The sequence below is a fragment of the Stegodyphus dumicola genome, chromosome X1 (assembly GCF_044657685.1).
Source record: "Stegodyphus dumicola isolate Sdum_Otavi_A_Nest chromosome X1, ASM4465768v1".
NCBI lineage: Eukaryota > Metazoa > Arthropoda > Arachnida > Araneae > Eresidae > Stegodyphus > Stegodyphus dumicola.
This window is the reverse complement of record NC_140780.1, coordinates 47,682,276-47,709,088: the sequence shown is the minus strand read 5'-3', so window position 1 is coordinate 47,709,088 and position 26,813 is coordinate 47,682,276. Positions and strand designations below refer to the sequence as shown.

General features: G+C 33.4%; 1 protein-coding gene across 2 annotated transcripts in view; it reads left to right on the top strand.

Moving 5' to 3' along the window:
* Window positions 1–26,813, top strand: part of LOC146993140 (uncharacterized) — a 70,486-nt gene that overhangs the window by 22,610 nt on the left and 21,063 nt on the right. For both annotated transcript variants that reach the window (XM_085808104.1, XM_085808102.1), the window contains exons 4-5: window positions 9,773–9,881; window positions 17,021–17,097. In XM_085808104.1, coding sequence (XP_085664230.1) covers window positions 9,773–9,881; window positions 17,021–17,097 — 186 coding nt within the window. The remainder of the gene's footprint in view (window positions 1–9,772; window positions 9,882–17,020; window positions 17,098–26,813) is intronic.

Here is a 26,813-nt window from a genome sequence, read left to right as displayed (position 1 = left end):
GACAACCATGCATATCATTATATGATAGTTAAAAATATTATATGATAGTTAAAAATATAATGATAATACAATTTCGATTCAATTTGTATACATTCTGCAGAAATTGTATTTCATACTTCACAAATAGCTGATTGATTCAAAGAGCCAGCAACTGATTGACTTATCAGGTTCGAAATGGTCCTACTTTCTTGTGATATTGCATCTCCATTCGATGTTTGTTGGACAACAAGCCAATCATTTTCAGTCTGTTTGAGTCGAGTGGTTCCCTCCCACCATTTACTGTAACAGATGACTTGCTGAGCAACCTCTTGAGGTAAGGTCTCCCGAATTCAAAACTCTAGGAATATGCCTCCAAATTTGCCATTTTCTTTATTTCTTGAACATATTCCTCATGAAGATTGTCCAAGGGTCATTCTTCCAAATCTGCCTTAATACTGTGGTTGAGTCGATCGAGAAGTATTCTTTAATGTGTCATTTAAGATTTTCTGTTACTACCTTACATGATTGAATTCGTACTGTTGCATCCAATAATTCTAAGTGAGGAATGGTGAGAGGCTTCACTGGAGCCGCCCTTGATTTTGCAACCAGAAGTTCGATGTGGACACCATCGGAGCTCTCTACTCGATTAAATACGGCTGCAACATAAGCTTTGTTACTGGCATCGCATAAAGTATGAATACTAATGCCACTGATACAGCTTCTGAAAAGTCTGCTGAAAGACAATGTTGATAGATACCTATTTTAGCTGATGGAAGCTCCGATAGTTTCATCTATGATTTCAACATCCCATGCAATATCAGATTTCAACATTTTCTGCAACAACAGTTTGGGTATAAGTAAAACAGGATTCATGAAGTCAAAGGAGTCGAACACTTCATGTGTGACTGAAAGAATAGATCTCTTTTGATCTAGAAGAGAAAAGTATTTATGTACAGTATTATGTACAATACTTCATTCATGTACAGTATATATTTTGCCCACTGCATTTGTATTTTAGTGTTAAGCAGTGTTCTAATAATAACAGCAGAATTTTCTTGTAAGAATGGATTAATTATTTTCTCTATTTCTTATTGGAAGTGCTTATTTGGTGTCTGCCCAGTTTGGTTTCAGTCAAAGGATCTTGAACGGAGTAATAATGTATACTGATGTACCGTTGTATAATGTTTCATGTGCATAATGCCAGTGCTATGCATGCCAATACCTGCAATTTTTGGAGATTTTTTTTAAAGAAAACAAATCTCTGTGTACATGGGAGAAATGAAACTGTTGTTTTCTCCATGTGATATGTTTTCACTTGAAAAAGCGAGGTAATTCAACAAGTTTGGCATTTCACACATCAAAATTTATAAATAAATCATTACATATCTGTTCATGATCTGATATACATATTCTAATATATTTGGTGACAGGCACTTGTTAACACAAAAATACTTAGTATTGTTTGACAAACTGAGCATACATTATTTGTTGGCATATGAATATGTTATTGTTACACTGCATTTTAATTAATTTCCTTTACCTGAAATTCTTATCTTTTAAATATCCAGTAAATATAATTGTTTCTTCACTATACTGCTGGCCATTAAAATTACTGCATCATGAAGGCAGCATGCAACAGATGTAATTTTTGTATGAAAGGCACTACGTGTTCGGATATGCAAATGATTAGCATTCTACTGCATGCACATGAAACTGGAAAGAGTACACAGGAGTCTTTCATATGCAAATCACATTGGAGCATTGGTTGCTTGTGGAAATATCATGCCTCATGTAAGAAAGATAAATTTCTACTAGTACATGTTGGAATTCAGCTGCGGCAGGATTGTGGCCTACTGGGGCTCTGGTTTATGGCTCCACGACATAGCTGCTCATGTTGGCTGCAATCCCATGACTACCAGGAGAATATAGACTCAATGGGTCCAGGAAGAACGTACTGAATGCCATGTAGGATCTCGGTGGCCGTGAGCCACTGATGTTGACCTTCTAGCTTTGCAGTATTATATATTTCGTCTAACGGAAAGTTCTGGCCATTTCTATGACAACAATTTTCAACACATAAGCATATGTTTATTTGGCGCATATTCATCTTTTTATTTTAATTGCTTAATGTATACAAACTGATGTAGCACATTAACCAAAACATAATTGATTCACGTTAGTCTTAAGTGTGAAGTGGTAGTGTACCCTTGGCTAGTGATAAAGCTCATTTGCGCCATTGTATTATATACGAATTTCCAACAAGGCGGAAATGCTACAGAAGCATGTAGAAATTTATTAAAAGTGTTTGGTGAAGGTACAGTTTCTGATAAGACATGCAGAAGATGGTTCGAAAAATTTGAAACATGTGAATTTGATCTTTCTGATAAGCCGTGTTCTGGGTGATCATCTTTGATCGACAACAATGTTCTTATGACCATATTTGGAGCAAGATCCTTTTCTGACAATATCGGAGATTGCAGAAAGGCTTAATTCAGCTCAGAAAACCATTTTGAACCATATTCGGAAGATAGGATTGGTGTGGAAATATTCAAGATGTGTGCCACATGAATTAAGTCAGAAGAATGTGGATAATTGAGTTGTCATATGCTCGTCTGTGCTTGCTCGAACAAAATCGAGCCCTTCTTGAACCGGATGATAACTGGGGATGAAAAGTAGATTACCAATGAAAACATCATAAGGAAAATGGCATATTGCAAACCCAGGAAACCTAGCCCTTCCTCTTCTAAACCAAATTTGACTCTGAATAAGAGAATGTTATGTATATGGTGGGACATTCGAGGACCAATATATTATGAACTTTTAAAACCGAACAAAAGACTCTGTTCGGAGGAGTATTGTCAGCAACTGGATAATTTATAGATGGCAGTTCAAGGAAAGAGACCGGTGATGTTCACTAGAAAGGACATCATTCTGCATCATGATAATGCCAGCCAAATGCTGCTTTGGGGACTTGTCAAAACATTTCAGAACTAGGCTGGGAAATTCTGTTGCATCCACCATATTCTCTGGATTTAACACCCTCCAACTATCATGGAAACCACTAACTTGCTTTGTTTATATCCTTACAAAATTTTTTTGAAGGGCAAAAAATTTTCAAATGGAGAAGATATCAAACAAGCCCTGGTTCAGTTTTTTCCATCAAAAGATATAGCATTTTTCAAAAATGGGATATGCAAATTGCTCTCACGCTGGCAAAAAGTCATTTATAATAACGGCAATTATATTATTTAATAAAGTGTATTGACTGTAAGAATTTTTTTTATTTTGTTTTATTCCAAAAATGGACAGAACTTTCTGGTAGACTGAATAGTTATGTCACGTACTGTCAGTCAGGAACTTGGCGTGTGTGCATGAACAGTGCGACTAATATTTACAGCCTATAGGCCATCAGCACAGCTTCCCTTGAAACTGCAGCAGACATGCTTGTTAAAGTAGTGTGATGAACAATGGCACTGGATGCTCAAGTGGCACTGTGCTTTCTTTTGAGATGAATCCATGTTCCACATAAAGCATCATAAAGCATGAACATATCCATGTGTTCTGAAGGGATTGAACATCACTAGTTGCATTTGTTATTGTCATTCAGACCTAGCACTTGGGGTGCCATTGGATACACATCCCAGTCATCTCTTATTCACATAACCATTAATGAGTACAATTGCCACTGTATTTCTAATGTGTTAAGGCCCATGCTGAGCCTTGCCTTCAAGGCCTGTATGACTCATTTAAAAAAATAATGCATGGCTGCATTTTCACCCATGCTGACCTGATCTTCCTCAATAGAGTGTTTGATTGTTGCCCTGCCAGCACATTCTCCAGATCTCTCACCCTGTGAGAACATCTGGTCGTTTAGGTTGCTGAGAGATTGGCACATTACTATGATTGATGAATTCTGGCATAAGAATTGCAGCTGCATGTAATGAAATACCCTTATCTGTCATCCTTGCTCAGTTTTACTCTGCCCCGCAGGATTTTAGCCATTGTTACCACCAGAAATGGCAGCTTTTTGTACTGAATTCTGCATGCTGTATACGTCACACTGCCTGCAAATTTAATCATATCTTCCTCTCATGTGTACAATAGACAAGATTCTGCTGTTTGTTTTTTTTCCTGGTGTGGCAATTGTAATACCCAGCAGTATATTTAAAATGCAATAATTGTTCTTTGGTCACTGATTATGGGCAAGTGCACTTTTTATTAGATTAAATTTCAACTTTTTTTTAAAAGCAAAAGCTTTCAAATAAATATCAGTTTGGAATTTTGTTCCTTCCTCCCCCCTAATGTAATGCTTTTATTTTGAGCTCTTTGCAAAAATTTCAGTACTCTTCTGTTATCGGGACCAGAATAAAAAATGTGTTGGATGTGTAAATCATTGAATGTGTTCATGTATGCATGTGTATATGTATAGATATATACCTATATGCGTGTGTGAGCATACACATATACCTATAATACCTACATACACACATTTCTGAATCCAGTCCCGATAACAGAAGAGTACCGAGATTTCTTCAGTTTTAAGCTCAGCAAATCAATTTAAACGTAGGATATTAAAGGTCAAGGAAAATACTTTTTAATAGCCCTTTGCGGCACAGTGTGTCTGGTGTGGACACACCTAAAAATTTCCTTCTGTACGCACAGAAAAATTGAATGAAAAAGGATTTATAGGTTACTATAGATTACTCTGAACCTCCTTTATTTATAGTAGATGGCAGCTCAACACAAACCAGTCCATATATTTTAGCCATGTTTAGTTTTTTAAGACCCTCATTTTTCAAAGAAATCTTCCAGATTCTTTTAAGGGTATAAAAGGAATTGTGTGAAAAATTCCTATGTTATTTTTTTGGCTGTATGCTAATCTCATTATTCTATATTAATTTTAAATTTGTACCTTGAAATCTTGCTTAAAATCAAACGGCGAACCCTAGGTGTGCCCAGATCAGGCTCACCGATAATCTAGGACAACTGAGAGTCTGTATTCTTTGTTTCTCCGCATCTCATTGGTTCATTGACAACAATGGTCATTTCAGCACTCTTTCCGAAGCTCTATTCAATCAGTGTGCCACTTTGAGCACAATCACAGAATTAAAACGATAAGTGCTATCTTCACAAAATTTTACTTGTGTACTCCTCTAGGCCTAATTAGACTGCCTACCTTTTTTTTAAATAAAAACTCTGACTTTAAAAGGTAGCGTGCCGCAAAGGGTTAAACTGCCATAAATTTGTCTCGGCATATTTATTCACATAAATTGCATATCAAAATCATAGATCATTAAAATGAATTAATCCCTAATAAAATGCATTGGTCATTATTGTGTAATGATGAAACTAGAGTAGTTACTAATGTACAGATTTTCAAAAAAAAAAAAAAAATGGTGGATTGTTATTTGAGTACATGGAATAGCACAAATTGGACCAGGTTGACTCAATCTTGCATAAAGGCTTAATGATTTAGAACTAGCTTCAGTTCTAATGCATTTAAGATATTGCTTGGGTATTTGCAGCAGTTGTCAAATTTTCTCTGTCAGCTCTAATGCGTCAACTGCGAACACAAGTGATTACAAAAATTCTACTAAATAACTCTCCTAGCTAGAAAAACTTGGTACTTAATCCAGCTACCTTGGTGCAGTTTGGGGATTTTTTTACACATGTAAGGGTAAACGTTTGTTATTGGGTGCAAGTTAGTGGTTTCCATGAATTGTTTTTAAAAAGATTCCCGAACTATTGATATTTTATACTAAGTTGGCAAACATTATCAACATATGAAAATGAAACAGTAGTAATTTAAAATACTAAATGTTAATCATTAAAAATATAAAACGCAGTTTTCTCTATATCTTTTAGTAATTTTTTTCTGCTATTCTTCTCCCCAAGTACACAGCAATCTGTTTAAGCTTAAAAACAAATCAGAGAATTGCAGAGATACGGCATCATGCAAACTCTTAACATCGTCGATCTACAAAACACATCTCATTGTTCCCTTTAGGGATTTTGCATCAAAATTCATTGTTCCTGAAAAAATTTTACTAATGCTTATTTTAAAATTAAGTTAAAGGCAAAAAATATTTTTTTTTTTATAAAAGGCCTGTAGAATTTTAAAAAAAAAAAAAATGCAAAAATTCCAACATTCCTTGATTGAAGGATTGTTATGAGCATGTTTGCCTGATAAATTGTTATGTGCCTGTTTGCCAGAGTTTGGCATATTCTAAAAATTTGGCGAGTTCTACTAAAGTGGTTGCGATAACACATAAATACCAAAAAATATAAGGTCGTTTATAAAGACATTGGGCTATTCTTTAATGCATAATTATCTCGGATGAAAACAGCAAGGAAATATTGCATCCTGAAAAGGTGATTGCCTGAAAAGGCCAACATAATTGCCATATGAAATAATGCTTTGCTGTCTGCTTTTAAGCTTCAAAACAAACATTTATGCAGTTCTGTGGGTTGCATTACCTTAATTTTTGCATCAAAATATGAGTTTCAGTTTGGTAAGCAAGCTGCTGAGTAAAAGTTTTGAAAAATATATGTAATATTGTAAGGATTTTTTATACTGAAAGATCATTTGAAATCAATAATTCTGTATACTTTATTAAATATCTTCTGGATCAATTCAATTAAATATGTTATATTATGCACTTCAAATTAGTTCTGTTGGTAGCAAATTCATGATTTCCTGTTATTTTTATCTGTTTTCATACCAGTATTTGGTTACTGGATGTTCTGTAGCACTGTGCTCATGTGCCTACCAGTGACCATGTAGATAACACTGTTGAACCTTTGTTTGTTATTTTGTCTTAGGTTTGATTTCTGGCTTACAAACTGGCTCCATGGATATCTATCTATAATACCTTCCTCTTGTTCAACTTTAATATGAACCAATTTTCCCCAGAAAATTGTCCATTAAAGTAACCCTTCAATTAAGACCTATTAATCCATTAGAAGAACCTTTCCATTAAGACTTCCCTCATATGCTTTGTCATAATCAATCAGTTACTGTGCTTGTTGTAGTTTATGCACATGTGAATAATGTATGAAACTTAACAGAATGTATTACTATGGTTTGTTTTTTCTTTTACTTAATAATTTGTATGGATGATTTTTTACATTGTGTTCTGGAGTATCTGCAGTCATACCAGTTCTGTTAATTGACAGTGACTATGTCATGACCGTTCTTTTAAGGATCAAGTGCTTAGCTTGTAGCTTTAGCTTTGATGAAGTGAAAACAAAACTATCTGTCAGTTTTTTGTTATTTTTAGTGAGAATTTCAGATGGCTTTTGTGGTGCTACTCTGTCTCTCTCTCTCTCTCTCTCTTTTTTTTTTTTTTTTTTTTTTTTTTTTAAATCGGAAAAATTCTGTAATATTTAATCTTTCCTTCATATACTCAGGGAGAATTTATAATCAGATGATGATGTGCAGAATACAGCAATATTTTAGATAATTTTTCGTACGTTCAAATTCATAAAATCATTTTCTTATTCAGTCGTGTGTTGAACTTAGAATGGTAATTTGCACTGAAATTGCATTAATTGTTACTATTTTTTAATTTTATGTACACTGTAAGTACCTGTATTTTTTAAGTTTCATTTATTTTGTACACCATGTCCATAAAAGTTTTATGCGTCCTTCATTTTTGTAACTGTTTGTTGTGGACATATACATTTAGTAAAAGTAAAGAAAATATACATGGCAGCATTTCTAACTTTAAAAAGTCAATTTTGTAAGTATTAAAGCTCTGAACTTTTTATACGACTGCCTGATCCTTAGTTATATATTTAAGTAAAAAATGTGAAGCTTTTAGATAAATATATCTGTAACAACCAAGAAGTAAAATTAGTGTAAAAGTTTATGCATAGTTAAAGAATAAATAAATCAAAGAAATTTTGACCCCTGTGTTAAATTGATTGAGATATTTAATTTTAAAGTTTGAGATCATATTATCGCAGCCATCATGAGTCATACACAAAGAATGTTTGTGTTTGAAAAGTGAAATGTTTGCATCTGTGCATAACTAAAATGAAATATCAGTTGAGAAAGCGATTTGTATAGTAAAAGGTTTGTTTTTAATTTTGTTAGCTAAATGGGCTTGAAATTTGAAAATGTGCCTCGTCTGAAAATATCACAGTGTAGTACAGATTCCCTTAGTGCTATGCCTTCAAATCGTTAAAAATAATTCAACTATATTAACTCTTTGATTACTGATATTGTGAGGCAAAATCTGAGCCTGTAAGGTGTGAAAGTATGTTTCGCTATTGCTGCATTTTCCAGATATATTCTGATAAGAAACAAGAAGCTGGCAGACACTGCAGGGAAAGTTGATCTTGAAAAGTGTAACCCATTCTTTGTCTTATGTCTGTCTTCAAGCAAAAAGGCTTATCAGAATAGCAGCAGTGTTGCAATATTTGTATTAATAATGAAATTGATGCACATAAAACCTAGACTTTAAATACTGGCAGTCAGTCAGAAACTAGCGGAAAGTTTGTTTTAACTCAAAAATTAGTCACTTTCAACTTGCACATCAACATTTGCTGAAATGAGAGAGAGAGAACCTTTGTGTACAAATTGTAGTACACATTTATTTCTTTGACATATTTTTATTGAAGGTCTGTATTTAAATTCCTTAAGTGTATATCAATTTAACAGTTATTTATCTTTATGAATTTTTAAGTTTAAGAGAAGAATTTATAATATCTTTAGGTTTTTAAATGATGTTAAATTTCATAATTTGATTTAGTTCTGAAAAATTGAATATTTTCCTTTTAACACTTAACTTTTACGATGATACTGGAATTTTAAAAGCTTTTTTGTCACTGTATACTGCTTTTCTGACCAATTTATGTACTACTGTACCCTTTAATCTGTTTAGTGTGTCTGTGGTATCTATAATCTTTTATACTTTATATGTGTGGCACAGTTTGTCTATGTCACATTGTCATATTTCATCATATTTGACTCATAAAAAAAATTCATTACTAAATTATAGAGCTTGAGTGGTGGGAAAACATTAGCACAGTGTATATAGGTTATATAAATAAGTGAAATTTGCTGTAAGAAGAATTTCATGTTGGCCTGCAAATATTCTAGATACACCGGTAAACTGTGCCAAAAATTTGACTGCCAAACACATTCAGAATTCTCAGTAGTATGCAGAATATAAAGTTATTTAAGTTATCTGCTCATATTGATTTATCTTGCACTTTAAGTAAATATTGTATTTTTTTAACTGGGATTTTTGTACTATTGGTAGTTGAAAATTAAAGCATGATAAAAGTATTTCGAAGTTTGAATGAATATGCTGCTTGCATTTGTAGTTTACGTGTTCTAGATCCAGTTTTTTTGCCATCCCTGGCATGTTTAATAAATTGCATGATATTCCTTTTCCCTGACACTACTAAGGAGATAGATTGTAAAGTATTCACACTAAGCTTAATGCAACAGAATATTAAGTTTAATCCACCACTTTCTTATGACATCCTTAAATGCAGATAAAATCAGAAAGATTTTGTGAGGTTACTTTCGAAAATGAATTCAATCTGTGTAAGCAATGAGGCATGAAATATGAAATTTTTTTTAAATGCTTTGTTTGTTTGAAGAAAATATCATTAAAAATTAATAAATATTTATGCATGTTCTGTTTGTATTGCTCGTTGAGCAAAATGTTTGAGTGCTCTTAGACTGGAAAAGGGAGTAAAACTAACTTCATTGAATAATTTGTATGAGAGTATTTTTTCATTATAAGTTTCATAACATTTATATATTATTATTTTTTAGCTGCTTTTGGAAATGGTAGATGATTTCCTTCAAGCAGTTCTTGACATAACTTTCGGGCTTCTTGGCGAGTCAAAAGTTTTACGATGTGTGGATTTAATGCTGATCTTAAGTAAGTTCATTTTGTAACTTGATTTCATCTAAATGCTTATAAAAGAATAAGGAAACATTATTATTCCTGTATTAACTTTGTCACTGTTATGAAGCAGATGTATACTATATTTCTAAGCATAGAACTTACCTGTAAAGTGAAAAATAAATCACAAATCTTGGAAAAGAGATTAAGAATAAATATTAATAGTCTAATTCAGTAATCATTTATATTTTTAAAAGGTTAAGGAAAATTAATTTTATTAAAAGGACTTTTTAGAAAATATAATAAAATGCTGTTTAAATTCATTGAAAGTTATAAGCTGTGTTTCAGTCATAGCAATATTCCTGAATATTAAATTATTAATTTCTCCTTAAAAAGATATTATTTAACATAATTATGGCATCTTTACTCAGTTTAAGTATAAAAGTGTTTTAGCTTATTGACATCAGTGTCACTAATAAAGTGTAAAATGTTCTTATGCCTTTGTTTTAGCTTTATTAGAGTTATATATACAGAATCATCCATTTCCATTATAAATATTTCTCTTAAAAATTATTTAGCACAGGAAAATGTAACAGTAACTGATGCCATTTTAACATTTATTTTCAGAATTGTAAAAATACATTTAGGTCTCTTCCTATTTGATGAAAAACGTTTCATTTTTAACATATTTCAGACTTTCAGCCCCATGAATGAAAGTTTCATCTTTTTACTTCTATTTAACTTTTTTCGAAATATAATTAAAATTCATTTTGTAAGATAAATATTTTTTATTACATTATATTATTATTTTGATGATATGGTAGCCATTTTTCATACTTATCTGCAATCACTCAAGCAGAGTGGTCATTTGAAAATAACCAATGAGCACTATGCCATTATATATGTCAAAAAATCAATTTGTTTATCCTCACGCTATTGACCAATAACATTATTGGCTAAGTAGTAATGCAAAGTTTAAAATCAACTACTGATTGTTACGATTTCATATCTCTGCCTGACCATTTTGTTTATTCAAATTGCATCTTGCCTTCATCCTTACTTTTTTGTCTATAAAGCCGTGTTTTATTTATGTGCCTGTTAACTTTGTAATAATATTATGGATAAAAAGAAGTGAAAGCATCTTTGTTTCAAAGAAAAATGTAATCTTCCTAAGTGGAGAAAGGAGAGATGGTAAAAAAAGTGTGGCATTAGCCATTCATTATCTACGTGCTTTTTTAAAACAGAAAAGTAAGATAGGGTAGAACGGTGATCCCAGTGCCCTTAGCATTCACCAAAAGATGAGTACAGCGGACTGTGATGAGATGAACCAAGCAGTTTGTTGAAATATGAGCCAAAAATATTCCTATAAATTAACTGCTGTTTTGTGAGTAAACCTTTACATGTTCACTTGGTTTTGCAAATTCATGGAAGTATTGGTTGGCTTCTTAGGTTTTGGGAAAGATATAGTACATTAGTCTGCAAAACTTAGCAACAAATTCATTTTTTAACATACAAACATGAAATTGATGGAAAGGCCTTTTTGTGATCTGTTTATTTCTACATAAATTCATATAACCACTCCTAAATTTTCCATTTATTACAAAATTTTAAATTATTCGATAAAAGTTCTTTAAAATAAAAGAAAACTGTCCTCCTCTAAAACAAATACAATAATATAAAAAATGCAAAATCAACTTAAAGCTAGGAGACTACCAGTGCACTTTACCATCAGAAGCTGATTACCTTATAGCAAGTTAAGTACAGCCTAGAAAAGCCAGTCTGAAGGAATATTTAGCATCTCAGCCATTCCAAAGGCACACAAAATTTTCAAAGTATCTTATTAGGGCTTTTTACAGCTTTCCTAAACCTGTTACTCTAATCCACTTGGAGGAAGGATCTGGATAGTTCTGACGTTCATTGCTCCTAGGCAGGACCAATGCATTCCAAGCTGACTACTGATTCATGACATCTAGCAGTGAATGACATCTAGTCCAACTGACAAACTTCCATAGATTTACAAAGGAAGGGATAAGGACAGACATGCAGAAAAAAAGAATGTTCTCATTACTCGTGGCTTCTCGAGTAGTTTACAGCATTTATAGCCACTTCTCTCCACAGAGATCAGTGGTAAACCTATTTACAACAGTTCAAATTTGCCCAAAATTACTGTTAAGTATTTTAAAAAATTAAACCAAAATTAAAGTACAGCTCAAATTATACCAAAAAATCAAGCAACAAAGTGAAGTGTCACTATTATGCTTATTTCCTAATTTGGTAATAAAATGTTTACAGAACAGAAAATGTAAACACCAGTGAGTAAATAATATCTGCTTTAGCACCATAAAAAACCAGCAGTAATATGAACCAGAAAAAAAATATGAAGTAAACAGTAAACTGAAGTAGAAAATTGGAGCGCACAGAAAAACTCAAGAATACGAATTCAACTACTTGACCAAAAATATACCAAAAGAATGTAAAGCAACCTAGACACAAAGGGGAAAATTTTTAACAAGTTTAACTTAAAACCACAAAATGAATGTTTGGAACAGCTGAATAATTCTCTAAACATATACTAACTATGAAGCCAAGGAAGCAAATCTAAGAAAACTCTCGGGAGCGCACCCAATCACTAGCACAAAACTAGTTAAATAAAATGCTAAAAATGAAATATTTTTCTAAATTAATAATTCCCAAACACTTCAAAATTCACAGGTAAACCAATTAAAAAAATTCTCAGATTTGCAAAGGAATGAGCCAAAACTGGACAGGAGCAACAAAAAAAAGCACATTTATAGATTCTCGAAATAAAACAAGAAAGTGTTCAAAAATACCAAAAAATTTCGAATGTATGGAAAACAATTAGTATCAACAGCTGCAGTTTCAAAAAGCAGTTTTTAGCATAAACACAATAATTACACATTATATGTGCCGCAAAGAATAAATGTGAAAATCTCATTCAACAAGGAAGTGTTTTAAAACCTCAAAATGCCCCCCCCCAAAAAAAATCGGTATTCACTTCCAACATATCCACAAATCAATACGCTAAGCTCCTAGGGAAAGTCTACACTGAGATCTGGCTGTGTCTATAAATGAACAAAAACCAAGCAAAGATTTGAAAGTCAAAAACTCTGAAAATAGGAAGGCAATGTGCAACTTATAGAAGAGCTAATTCTAAAACTCAGATCCGTCAAAAATCTCTATTATCAAATCTTTTCATAATAGGAAGGCAGTGGATGACTTATCGTAGAGTTAATTCTAAAACTCAAAACAATTAAATGAAATTTCTTCACAATGCCTACCACAGAAATGGGAATTTGTCATAAGCATGCATCCTTAAATTTCACATGTACTGAATATTATATTCCAGTAAAAAACTCAATTCTGAATTAGAATTAACCTTAACTCCCCAGCAAGTTCAATCAAGAACTGACTTCCCCTAACAAGTAGAAGAAAACTGTTAAAAGTCAAATAATAATTTTAGTTCATTATTAATCATACCATACAACCCACTAATTAACAATAAATCTGTGTTTTAACAATTTGAAAAGCATACAAAATGAGTATAGAATAAGAGTAGTTATCTTTCAATCACAATTCATAAATCACAATAAAATGCACTATCTACTTAAGTTAAAAAATTTTCAATTCCTGTAAAATACTAAACTCGAAACTTCTTACTGGTTAACCGTTTTCTCTGCCAATAACTACTTCTCACAAAATTTACAAAACTCAGAAAAATAGGTAGGAACTCAATTATTTCAACTTATTACAACTAAACAAGAACTTCACTCAAGCTAATGCTGTTAACACACACCCCCCGAAAAAAAAATTCAGTCAAACTCTAAACAAACTGTCACTTTACAGTTCTAATCAATATTAACTTTAACAAATATTGAGAATTCAGTTATTAAAAAAAAAGTCACTCCTTTCAATTATATACAAATTACCTAAATTCTGATAACCGTTTAAAAAGTTAAATATTCATTCATTCTTTTATTTAACATGCAAAACTGCTGTAACATTTAAAAAAATTATTAATAATGTAGTTAACACAAACTACTTTAAATCAACGAATAAAACTTGTCAAAGAGCTAGATGAGCACACAAATCACTTCTTAAAGCACAATCAATATTCACATCAAATGCATAAACAAAACAATAATTATATAATTCCAAAGTACACATATTTCTAGTGGTCTACCAGTCCCAAGGTCACATCACCAGTGTTATGTTTGGAGAAAATTTTGTAATAAATTTTATTTTAACTTTAAGCTAACTTACTTTCTCTCTTACTAGTGGTGGATGAAAGTAAAAAGAAAATAAGACTTAGAAGCTAAAATTCGTATACTCTGAGGAGAAATAGCTGATTGGTCTAAAACCAAATTAAATCAATAACTACATAACTTTAAAAGCAGGTAAATTAATTCAAAATCGAAGTTATTAAATCTAAAACCCGAAAGTAAGCGGAATGAGTCTTGGCCTTTGTATGAAAATAAAAACATGTACTTCAGTAAGAATGAAAATTCACTTTCACTACCCAAATTGTATAAATATCATATCTTCCATAATTATCTAAACCATTACATTCTTTAATGGAATTCTTAAAAATATAAAATTGCCAAAACAAAATGCACAATTATTTTCTTAACTTTCTCTAAATATTGCAGCAAGTTCAGTGCATTAACCGTTTGACTGCTACTCCGTGCAAAAGTGCTGTGTTCATTTGTCTCGAAAACCGCGACGCAGTTAGTTATTTTAGAATGCACTCGTGTTACAAAGTACGCGTGAGGTCAGACTACGTACGTTCACAACCACAGAGCAACAAAGGCACGCTGAAACTCGCAGCGCCATCGCGGTTTTCAAGACAAATGAACGCAGTGCTTTTGCGCAATGTAGCAGTCAAACGGTTAATGCACAACTTCACAAACACCAGGTAAGAAATATTCAAACATATCAATCAAACAATTCCCCTTAATAGTAAAACAATAGAATTCAATTAGTTTAACTAATTCCTTGGCAACCTCAAATAACCAAATATCTCAATAAATCATCTAAATAATAAGTGGTTTGTGCAGTGACCTCATTGCATTCTTGCATTGTGTTGCTTATAAGTAAACCCAAATTTTCGTAAGACTCCAACTTTTCAGAATCTTCTGGTCAAACAATGCTGTGACTAGTTAGACCACCAAATTAAAACAAAATTAATGCATTCAACAGTTAACAATTAAACTCATTTATTAATTTCTAGGTTAAATAGCATTCAGGTAATTGGCATAACTAGTCAATCCCTGCGATCTCTTAAAGTACTCATGTTTTAAATGGCGAGCCATACAATTACCCCTTTCAAGTAATACAAAAGCTTATGGGTCTTCAAACATTTAACAATTTATTAAATTAAAGCCTTATTACTAAAATTACTACCTTATTACTACTTACTAAAATTTTATCATTTTAACATATTCTAGTTTTCATAAACTTAGGCAGTATAAATGTTAAAATTTTTATTAAAAATAAAATATTTTATTATTTCAAATCATTTAAGCACTGTCAAAGTTTCCATTAATTCTAATATTTCAAATTCTGTACTAATTCAATGAAAATAAAAGAAAACTATTCTCCCTAAAAACATATACAGTAGTATAAAAAAAGTACAAAATCAACTCACAGTTAAGAGAATGCCTGTGCACTTTACCACCAGAAGCTCATGATCTGAGGGCAAGTTAAGAATAACTCAGAAAAGCCAGACTCAAGGAATATTCAACATTCAGACCAAAGTGGCACAAGGTTTTTGAAGTATCTTGTTAGGGCTTTTCAGAACCTCAGCTACTCTAATTCACTTGGAGAAAGGATCATGGATAGTTCTGACCTTCATTGCTCCTAGGCAGGACAAATTGTGTTCCATGCTGACTACTAATTCATGATATCTAGCCCTGAATGACATTCAATTGAACTGATGAACTTCCATAGAGTATTTCCGAAGGAAGGGATAAATATGAAGATGCAGGGAGAAGTTAATGATCTCATTACTCTTAGCTTCATCAAGCAGAGTATGGCATTCATAGTCACTTCTCTGTGCTAAACATGGGGTCAAAGGTGTACTTGCAATACAGAATTTCTTTGTTCATGTCTTTGGTCTCTAAAATTCGCCGAAAGGTTATCACAAACAACTATGGCCAGAGTTTTAGGTTCCTCGGGAAAGCAGAAGCCTCTCTTATCTTTTCTTTTTCTAATACTTTGGAATCGAAATGAAATATGCCATCTACTGCTGTGGAATGCTTCGAGGAAATCTCAGCTTCCATGCTCATCAAAATGTCATAGGCTGGAAGATAAAAATTTAAATTATTCTCTACCAGTTAGATGAAGTTTTCATTTTCTTTTCCGTTTTCTGTTCCCTCACAGATCACCTGCAGCAATGATTCACCAAACACCTATGCAAAAGAAAATTTGACCCCTGTTATCTTCTGAAAATAAGGATATAATACACAAAGTGGGAAAAGTCAAACCTACTCTTGATTTCTGCTTAACAAAAGCTAGTCACTAGCAAAGCCCTCCACAGGTTGTCACTTCAAAAGTGAAATTTATTTTGCGAACACAAACTTTCCTATTCCAGACAAAAAAGGTCAAGCAAGATAACAGCTATATTCTCATTGTAACTCCCATTCACAGCCTGCATAGAAAATCTTTCCGAGATACACTTACCAAATGAATTCAGTAATTTAACCATTGCTTCCTGCACTTTGCACTACCTACACTTCTTGTCCGGATGTTCAGAAAAGCACACCCTCCTCTTTCTGAGGAAACTGAATCTGAACAATTTGTAAAGTTGGAATCGCAAGCATTATTGCAGCACACAGATTCAGTTTGCAGTTCCTCTAGTTATGCTTTGGAGTTTGCTAGTTGTCATTCTTGTTAGCTTAACACATTATTTTAAAGGTGTATCTAATACTTTCAACAGATCTTTAGTGTAATTGTGAGTGTTAATTATATGAATATTTAGTTAAATATGTTGCATATGGCTGTTAAAACATTATAATCCATGTGAAAGCTAAATTTTGTTATAGAAATTACTGTATGCAGTAATATGTGTAGTTTATGTATTATACTTAATTTCTTTATATGTAAATATATATTTATGTTTAAGCATTTCATTGACAAGGAATTTTCTTCCCTTTTAGGAAATCACTGTGACATTGATTTAAGCCATTTTGTTGCAAATGTTAGTAGCCTAAGTAGATATCCATATGTTGAACACGTAAGTTGATATTTTTTTAATAAATTTTAGTTACCAAGATTCGATTACAAATTTGATTACAGTGTAAGGTTTCCATTTATAAGCCAAAAATTTTTAACAAAATTTTGCTACTGAAATTTTTGTGATCAACTTTTATGTGTTCAAAATAATTCACAAAAAATTCGATTTCAGAATTGAATAGTTGAAAACTATTCATAACTGGTACAATTGAAATCATTATTTTATTTAATCCTAATATGCAGTCAAAATTTTGAAAATCGGGATGAACTCAGAATTTTTTCTCAGTTCTCAGAAATCTCTTTGCTATAGTCAAATCTTATCATCCGTTTCACAATTAACATTGTTTTCCATCTAATAAGTAATATCTTCAACTCTCTCTTGAATTGTTGTTTTAACATTTGTTTTTCCTTCTGAACAGATGAGGACTTGGCATTCATCTTCAATCAACAGGTAAAGTCAGATGATTAGTTATTCGAACTTCCGGTAATATATACACTGGTTTCCAAAAATAGGCTTGTTTTAATCAATCAGTGGAAGTATTAATGTGCTTTCCCTTAATTCTTACCGTATAATATTTGTCATTTCTGGCTATTGCAGGCAAAGGTCCTATAAGGGAATTTAATGTTTTCTTGACACAGTCCACTCTGACAAATATATGTGAACATGAATCCAAATCTTTATGCACAAATAATTTGTTTTCTTTTACATTGGCTTTTAACTGGTTTTAATTTTTCTATTTGTTTTTACAGCGTGTTAGTCAAGCTACCTGGTTCTAGTTTTATTTTTGTTTCTAGAAAGAATTCTTCTGATTTACCATGAACCATTTCTGCAGTGGAGCAGTTGGCTTCATCATGTAGAGATGCACTTATACCAAGGAGTATAGTTAGTAAAGTTTCACTCCATTTGACTGAATTGTGACCCCTGATGGCCGCTTTTAATGTTCTCTGTTGTCTTTCAATTTTTCCATTGCATTGCATATGGTAGGAAGTTGTTTCTATTTTAATGCTGCAAATAATGCCTAAACTTCTGAAAAGCTCTAATCTGAACTGACTTCCTCTGTCTGTGATTATGCTGTATGGAACACCAGAGTGACAAATCCAATTTGCATGAAATGCTTTTGTGATTGTTTCTGTGGGGATATTTTCTGTTGGTATAACTTCCATCCAGAAAGTAAAATGACCGATGTGTGTTAAGCAATAGTTATTCCCATTGGATGGAGGGCAGGGTCCAATTATAGCGATATGGACAATGGTAAATCTTTCATTAGGTTCTTCAAATGAGTTAAATCTGAATGGTGTATGCCGAATAATTTTATTTTCCTGGGTACTAAGCCCATTCTCTAACACCTTTTTTAATATTCTTCCAAATGAACCTTGATGTTTTGATGCCAGAATGGTTCAAGTCATTTATTTTATGGAAATCCATTCATTCAAAATGGTTGTGGTATGAACTGTCAAATATTTGGCATTGAAACGTCACACCAGATTATTTTTCCAGAGGGTAGTGGATATTGTTTAAAATTTTAATGTTTGCTATTTAGTAATTCTTTTGAGTTCTTCAATAATTATTTGTTTATCCACAATTTTGTCATAATCAGTGTCTAAAACGGATTCAATTCTAGACATCGAATCGGCAGCAATATTATCTTTTCTAGTTATATATTTAATATTTGTTGAAAATTGAAAATGTGCTGGAGCTGTCTTAACTGCCTTGGTGATACTTTGTCATTTTTCTAGTCAAAAGCAAGTATAAGTGGCTTGTGATCTGTGAATACCATAAATTTTTCTACTTCTTTAACTAAGCTTTTTGAGAGTCACTGAAATTTTTGAAATAGAATGTTATTGGTTTCCAATCTCCATTTTCATATTGGTGTAGAACAGATCCAGTTGTGAAATTAAAGGTGTCTGTACATAAAGCGAATGTTAGATCTGAATTAGGAAAGATTAATAAAGCAGCATTGGCTAAATCTTTGCATTTTACAAAGGACTTCTTTGCTTCTTCTGTCCATGGGGTTTCCCTTGGATCTTTTTTTGTTGAACCTTTTAAAAATTAATTTAAGGAAGCTTGTGTATTGGTGGCATCTTTTAAGTATCTTCTATAAAAGTTAATCATTCCTAAAAAATATTGAAGTTCATGAATAGTTTTAGGAAGTTTGTAATTTGTCTAGTACTTTTTCTGGAAGAGGTTTTGAGCCATTTTGCTTTATCAGATATCCTAAAAATTATAATTTATTCACTCCCATGATTGATTTTGATTGGTTTATGCATAGACCATACTGTGGAATTCTATTGAATACTTCCATAAGATGTTTTTATACTGTTTCTCAGTTTCCTACGCTATTAGGATGGCATCCAAATACGGGAAAATAAAGTCTAGTTCACTGAAAACTTTTAATGAATTTTTGAAAAGTGGAGGGGCCATTTCTTAAGCCAAAATTCATTACATTAAATTCAAAAAGCCCAAATAGTGTTGTTATCGCTGTTTTTTGTTTATCTTCTTTTGCTGTTGGAATCTAATAATAGGCTGTAAGTAAATAAGGTTTAGAGAATATCTTCTTGCCTTTTAAAATGTGATGGAAGTTTTAAATTCTGTGTAAAGAATCTGGTACTGTAAATATCATTTAAGAGGTGGTAATCTCCACCTGGTCTCAGAGTGCCATCTGATTTTGTGGCTGAATGAAGTGTGCTGTATCACTTTTCAAACTATTGCCACCAAATATTATCGCCCTGTATTATATTTGAAGAAATTAAATAATGAAGAATCTGCATAAATGTATGTATGTTTCTCGCATTGTGATAAACCAACAGTACCTAAAGCCATTAAATTTTGAATAACATAATCTTGCTGCAAATATGGGCATCTTGAAGCCCAAATTTGAAATTTGGAATTTGTTTAATTATCGATTTCATATTTTGTAAAACTTTAACGAATTTTTGATTAACATACTCAAGGATTTCAAAGCGAGTAATGGTAATGTTGTACAGAAGAAAACATTTTTATCTCCATCACTTGAGACTGTGTATCGGAAAATCAAAAATATGCTCAATTTAAAATTATATTGCTCTTAAACTGAATTTTATTGTTTAAATGAGAAAAACATGGTATTTATTAAATAAAGTAATGCACAAAATGTTTAAAAAAAAAACTTTTGGACGTAATTTAAAATCTGAAACTTTTGGGGGGGTCAATTACAAAATGTCTGGGGTTGAATACATGACAATTATTTAAATCTTCACCATCAGAACTGGCTACTAACTCTGATTATGCTGCACAGGCAAGTTTTCCTGGTTTTTTCAGTTACATGGTGGCTTACATTTTCCCCAAAAGCATCTTGAAAGTAAAGTGTTAATAACACAATTTACTATCCAGGTTGTAATGTATCCGACTTCTGCCTCTACACAATGATTTGCTATGTCTTTCTGTATTACGACTTCTTTCATTTGGCTGGTTATGGAAATTGAGCTCTTCAATTCACTATCCCAATGAAGATATCTTCTCCTGTAACTATGAAATAGTAATCTGCAATGCACCCGAATTCTTAACTTCAGTTGAATGAGCCTCATATATACTTCAGTTTGTAAATGCATGTCAAAAATCTTATCAGCCATAATCGCCAATTTATCAATACCTTCATGACTAACCCACCAGTGTATGTTTAATGTTGTACAGCAATTTTTCAATTCATAGGGTTTTTATTATCATGTTGGTAACATCATTGGTTGCCAAGGATTTTATTTTTTGTAATAGATGTGTTGGTTTCATGTGACTCATTTCAGTGCCTGTAAAAAGGCATTTGATTCGTTTTTTTCACTTTCTTTCAATACATTTAATAAATGCTCTTTTGCCATTGACTATTTCATGTTTATCAGTGATTATGTCCCAAATAGTTTCTATATACTTAGGTTCTATTTATGAGACAATGTAGTTAAATTTGTTAGCTTCATTAGTTATACCGTTAATTTTAAATTGTGCTTCTATTTGATAAAAACAAATTTCTGGCTTATCTATCCAATTAGAAGGAATTTTTACACATAGCTTCATAGCTTCTAAAGGGTGAGCACTTCTAAAGAGTTTTCTCTCTTCTCACTATTTGCTATTATACAGGGTGATTATAATTAAAGTTTAAGTTTCAAAACGCTATAAAAAAAGAACCACTCATGGAAATGACGTCAAATTTGAAAGGAATGTTATTGAAGAAGGCGGAAAGCGTATGGCAGAAGAAAAAATTTAGTTTCAAAAGTTAGCAACAGATGGCACTGCAAGCGGAAGAAGACGTAAATTAAAATTTTAGTTAAATTTCAGTGTTATAAAGCCGCCAGGTACCAGGTTGTTCCTCATTTCGCGTCTCAGACGTTCGCCATGGGTGTTTCACTGCAGGATCGCGTCTGCTAGTAAAGCTGTATTACAAGAATGATTATTGTGCAAGAGTAGCTCTGCAAAAATTCAGGACACTGAAGGGTATAAAAGAAGGCGTTAGTCCAATGAGTGTCCTAGGTCTAAAGAAAATGATGCAAAAATTCGAAACGACAGGTTCGTTTGATGTGCAATCTGGTAGAGGGAGAAAACGAGTGCATTCGACGGTAGTTGAAGAAGTGGCCACAGCATTACAAGAGGGGTCGGCCTGTGGCGTGCAACCGTGCAGTGCACGAGAAATCGCCTGAACATTGGACAGGCCTACGAGCGCTGTGCTGAAAATTGTACGAACATCCTGCAATGCTATCCGTACAAAATTGCCCATGTGCAGGAGTTGCTTCCGTCTGACTTGACAGCTAGGGAGACTTTTGCGTTAGAATTCCTGGCTCGCATGGAAGTGGATAATGAATGGCCGTGGAAAATTGTGTGGACAGATGAAGCCCATTTCCATCTGATAGGATACGTGAATACCCAGAATTGTCGAATATGGGCAACAGAAAATCCACTGGCAACGCACCCCGTACCACTTCATCCTGAAAAGGTCACGTTATGGTGTGGCTTTACGGCATCATTCATCCTACAACCATATTTTTTCGAGCAGACGGGTGCTTCCGGTCCTGTTATCGCAACCGTCACTGGTCAGAGGTATGCATCGATTTTGCGCAACAACGTGATTCCAGCTCTGCAACGGCGTAGATGTGTGGATGAAATCATTTTTATGCAAGATGGCTCTCCTCCGCACATTGCACATCCCGTGAAGCAGCTGCTGAGGCGCCATTTCGGAAATGCTCGAATTATCAGCCGTCATTTCCCTACAGCCTGGCCGTCCCGATCGCCTGATCTTACTCCGTGTGATTTCTGGCTGAGGGGATATCTGAAGGATGTTGTGTTCCGTGCTCCAACTGCAAATTTAGCGGAATTAAGGCATGCATTTCGCAACACATTCTGAACATCACCCCGGAGACACTGCGATCCGTTGTGGATTATGCTGTTTGTCGCTTTCAACTTGTTGCACACAACGGTGGACACCATATTGAACATGTTTTGCGCCAGTCTCGCGACAGTTCCGAACTGCTTTGATGAATGGTTCTTATGCGGTATGTCGCCGCAAAACTCTTGAAACCGATTTGTTCCTTTCGATGTGATATGTACAGTCATGCAAATAAAATTAATTATTCAACAATTCTAATTTGTCAATGCGTTTTAATGTGTAACTTCCACCTTAGCCGTTGTTTTAGGAATCATTTCTCGTCGTGATTCTCCCGCTTACAGCGCCATCTGTTGCTAACTTTTGAAACTAAATTTTTTCTTCTGCCATACGCTTTCCGCCTTCTTCAATAACATTCCTTTCAAATTTCACATCATTTTCATCAGTGGTTCTTTTTTTATAGCGTTTTGAAACTTAAACTTTAATTATAATCACCCTGTATTTACCATTACTAACTCAGGTCACCAATGAATTTAGTGGTTGCCACAGAGCAAAAACATTATTTATGTGTTTAAGAATAACTTTTCAGTACTATATTTTAATGAAAATTATTTACTGCTTTTAAGATATCGATCTTTTAAAACATATTTTTACCATTGCCATTCCAGTTTACATAAAGTTGTAGAAACAAAAAGATTACATATCGTTTGTAGAGGTTACATGACCACCAGGTATTTGCTCGAAGAACTGCGATGGAGAGTTATTCAAACACTAGAGGCAAGACAAAGTCAGATAGAAGTGGCTAAATGTGATTCCTTCTGTGGCTTTCATACTTTGGCAACAATTTCTAACCTCAGTTTTGGCATCTAGGAGCTTCAGCCAAGGATGGCCATCCACTACGATGAGTGCTGATGACTGATATTTGTTGTTATGTGCACGAAGGACTAGAACCTCAACTCTGACTGAAGTCATCCTTCGTAACTGCTGCAGCCATTCGAAGGTCAACGTCAGCCATCAGTAGAGGGCTTCACAAAGAAGGTCTGTACGTAAGGCAACCAGCCACTTGCATCAGTTATAGAAGAGATCGTTTAAGGTGGTCTTGTTAACATGTGCACTGGAGAGTTGATCAGTGGAGGGTTGTTTTCTTTGCAGATGAGTCCAAATTCAGCCTGCAAAACACTGGTAGGGGTTATTTGATTTGTAGAGAATCTGGAACCTATTATCATCCATCAAACATCCATGAAAGAGATGCATATGGAGTAGGCAGTGTCTGTTTGGTGTTGTATCTCTTTGGGTGGACACATAGACCTCCATGTCTTTACACATGGAACCATGAATTTTCAGAACTGTAAGGAGATGACATCCTTGATGCTTATGTATGCTCTTATGCCTGGGCAATGGGTGATAATTGGGTGACAATGCTAAACTGCACAGGGCTCGCATCGTGAATGATTATCTTCAGCAGTAAACAATTCAACGCATTGAGTGGCCACTTTGATCTCAATCCTGGACCTGAATCCTGTTGAGGATGTTTGGGATGCTTTAAGAAGACATGCAGCTGCTTTCAGTCCTCTCAGACCTTTGCCATACTTGCAACTGCTTTGCAAGAGCAATGACTCACTTCCTAAGAAAATGATAAGCTGCATTATTGACAGCATCGCACATTGCTGTACATGTTGTATTGCTTCAAGAAGAGATCGTACTCCATACTGAAGGTAATTTTCCCATACCAAACTGACAAATCTGATTTGTTCATTTTATACTTATGCTAATTTCTATAGCACCATAATTGCCTGCTAACTTCTTGTCATATTTTATACCTTACTGTGGGTCAGTTTCATCAAATTCTACATGTAACTTTTTTGTGATTGTCATTTTTGTGATTTTTCTTTAATTAAAGGTAGCTAGTATAGTTGGATAAAATAGTATTTAATTCAGCTTATATATGGATTTTCATTTTTGGTTAAATTTTTGTAGCAAAATCTTACGTTTTCTCTTATATGTGGATCAGCTTATATTTGAAAGCATTGAGTATTTTCTGTTCTAAACAAATTTCTAATTTTGCATGATAAATTAACTTGCTTATGGATCTATAGTTACACACGTTCAGCTCAATCTGGAAAGTATCAGCTTTTCGCACAAGTGCTATGCAAAATAATATGTTTGGGCATATCACGTCGTTTGCTCACATATCCACGGATTGACAATAGAAAAAAATAAGATATTACTTAGCCCGTTTGGATAATAATAATTTCATCAAAGACAGCATGTGAACAAAACACACACTTTATTTCCACTGCCGGTCGAGCACATGGTTATCAGTACATCAGGTTACAGTTGAATTGCAGTTAAAAAAAAAACACGAGAAAAATTAGGAACTTAGGCAATCAAATAAACAATAACAAAAATTACAAAAAACACTTTAAAAAATCAGTTTGCAATATCTACGATCAACCAGTATTTTTCCTTTCTAATTAATCATTTTATAATTTATTATTATTATTTCCCCACAATTTCATGCTAGCAGGCAAGCCATATTCAAAACTGTGAATACACTGCTTCCTGCATAGTGCAGCCATCTGGTGGTGAGATAGTAAAGTGAATGTTGCTCTAACATCACTCCCTCACCAGTAACTAAGTTACGATACTTCATAAGGCATAGAATATAACAATTACAGTCATATAGGAAATGATAAATACACATCACTATTTTATCTATCATATGGTAATTATCTAATATATAATGTGATGAAAACTATTATTTTGATATAATATAGGAACAGATAAATATAGAATTTCTCAATTATTTAAAAAAAAATTGCTCAATTTTCATTTGTAATACATTGAACATATGCCAATAACTTATTAAACCATAAATTATGAAGGGAAACTAAAGTCTTGCCCTTTTTCACACAATAAGTATTTAATAGAAACTGAAAAAAATGCATTAACTAGAACGACATTTGACATGTTGTTTGCTACCAGTAAAACAACTGTCAAGTGTATTCTGAAGTCAATACTATATGATTTAACTTTTGCAAACATGACAAATCACTAAAATTAATAAAAATTATCAGAATAACTTTGTTTCTAAAAATCTCCTAGTAAAGAATTCAATATCAATGACATACAATAGAAAATACTTTAACCATTGAGATGTTTACATATTACTAGTATAAAATGCAATATCAATAAGGTACAGTAATAAAAATACTTTAAGCTTTGAGAACATGTTTACCTATTCATGAAAATAATTTTCAAGGCATTATTCTAGATTTAAAAAATAAAGTGATTACTTTTCAATGATATATATACATATCTTAATCTTGGAACCGTACAGGTAGCTTTATTTTTCTACCACAGCGACTAGTCATTGTTTGTTTATTATCATTAGTTATGACCTAAGGGATTTGTGACTTTGAGCTTTCAGTATTTTTGTCGCCCACTGACATTGCAGGTGTATTATCATAGTTAATATTTGTACTCAACAAGTAGGCAGGCTTAAGCCTGTCAATTGAGATGTTGACTTGCTTTCCCTTAATTGACACACCAAAGTATTTTTCGTGTCTCTGCACTACAAGAAAAGGTCCATCGTATGGTGGTTCCAGGGGTTTTTTAACTCTGTCTATTCGTACAAACACATGAGAGCAGGAGCTGAGGTCTTTATGAACAAAGATAGCCTGCTTTGTTGTCTGCTGAACTTTCATTGGTTTCAACCTGTCCATGTATCCCTGAAGCCTGCTTGCAAAGGTATCAGGTTCAATTTTGAAAGTAGGTACATGAAAGAACTCGCCAGGAAGTCGAATGTTTGTCCCATAAACCATTTGTGCTATGGAGTGGTTTGTATCCTCCCTTATCGCTGATCTCAATCCCAAAAGCACCGTTGGTATGACATCAGTCCATATTACACTGTTATGAGCTTTAATAGCTGCTTTTAGTGTTCTGTGGAAACATTCGACTTTTCCATTGCTCTGGGGGTGGTAAGGAGTTGTATGACAAACTTTGGCTCCACATATTATGGCCAGATTCTGAAATAATTCGGATTCAAACTGCCTCCCTTGGTCTGTGATTATTTTGCTTGGTACACAAAATCTACAGATCCAGTTTGCATAAAAGGCCTTGCTCACTGTTTCTGCAGTAATGTCTGGCAGAGGGATGGCTTCCATCCAACAAGTAAACCTATCAGTGCAGGTTAAGCAATACATTTGACCATTTGATGGTGGAAGTTGTCCAACGATGTCAATGTGTATGACGCTAAATCTAACATCTGGTTCCTCAAACTGTGCAAATTTGGATTTAGTGTGTCTAATCACTTTAGCCTTTTGGAAATTTATACATGCTTGAGCCCATTCCTTAACTTGTTTGTTTATTCCTG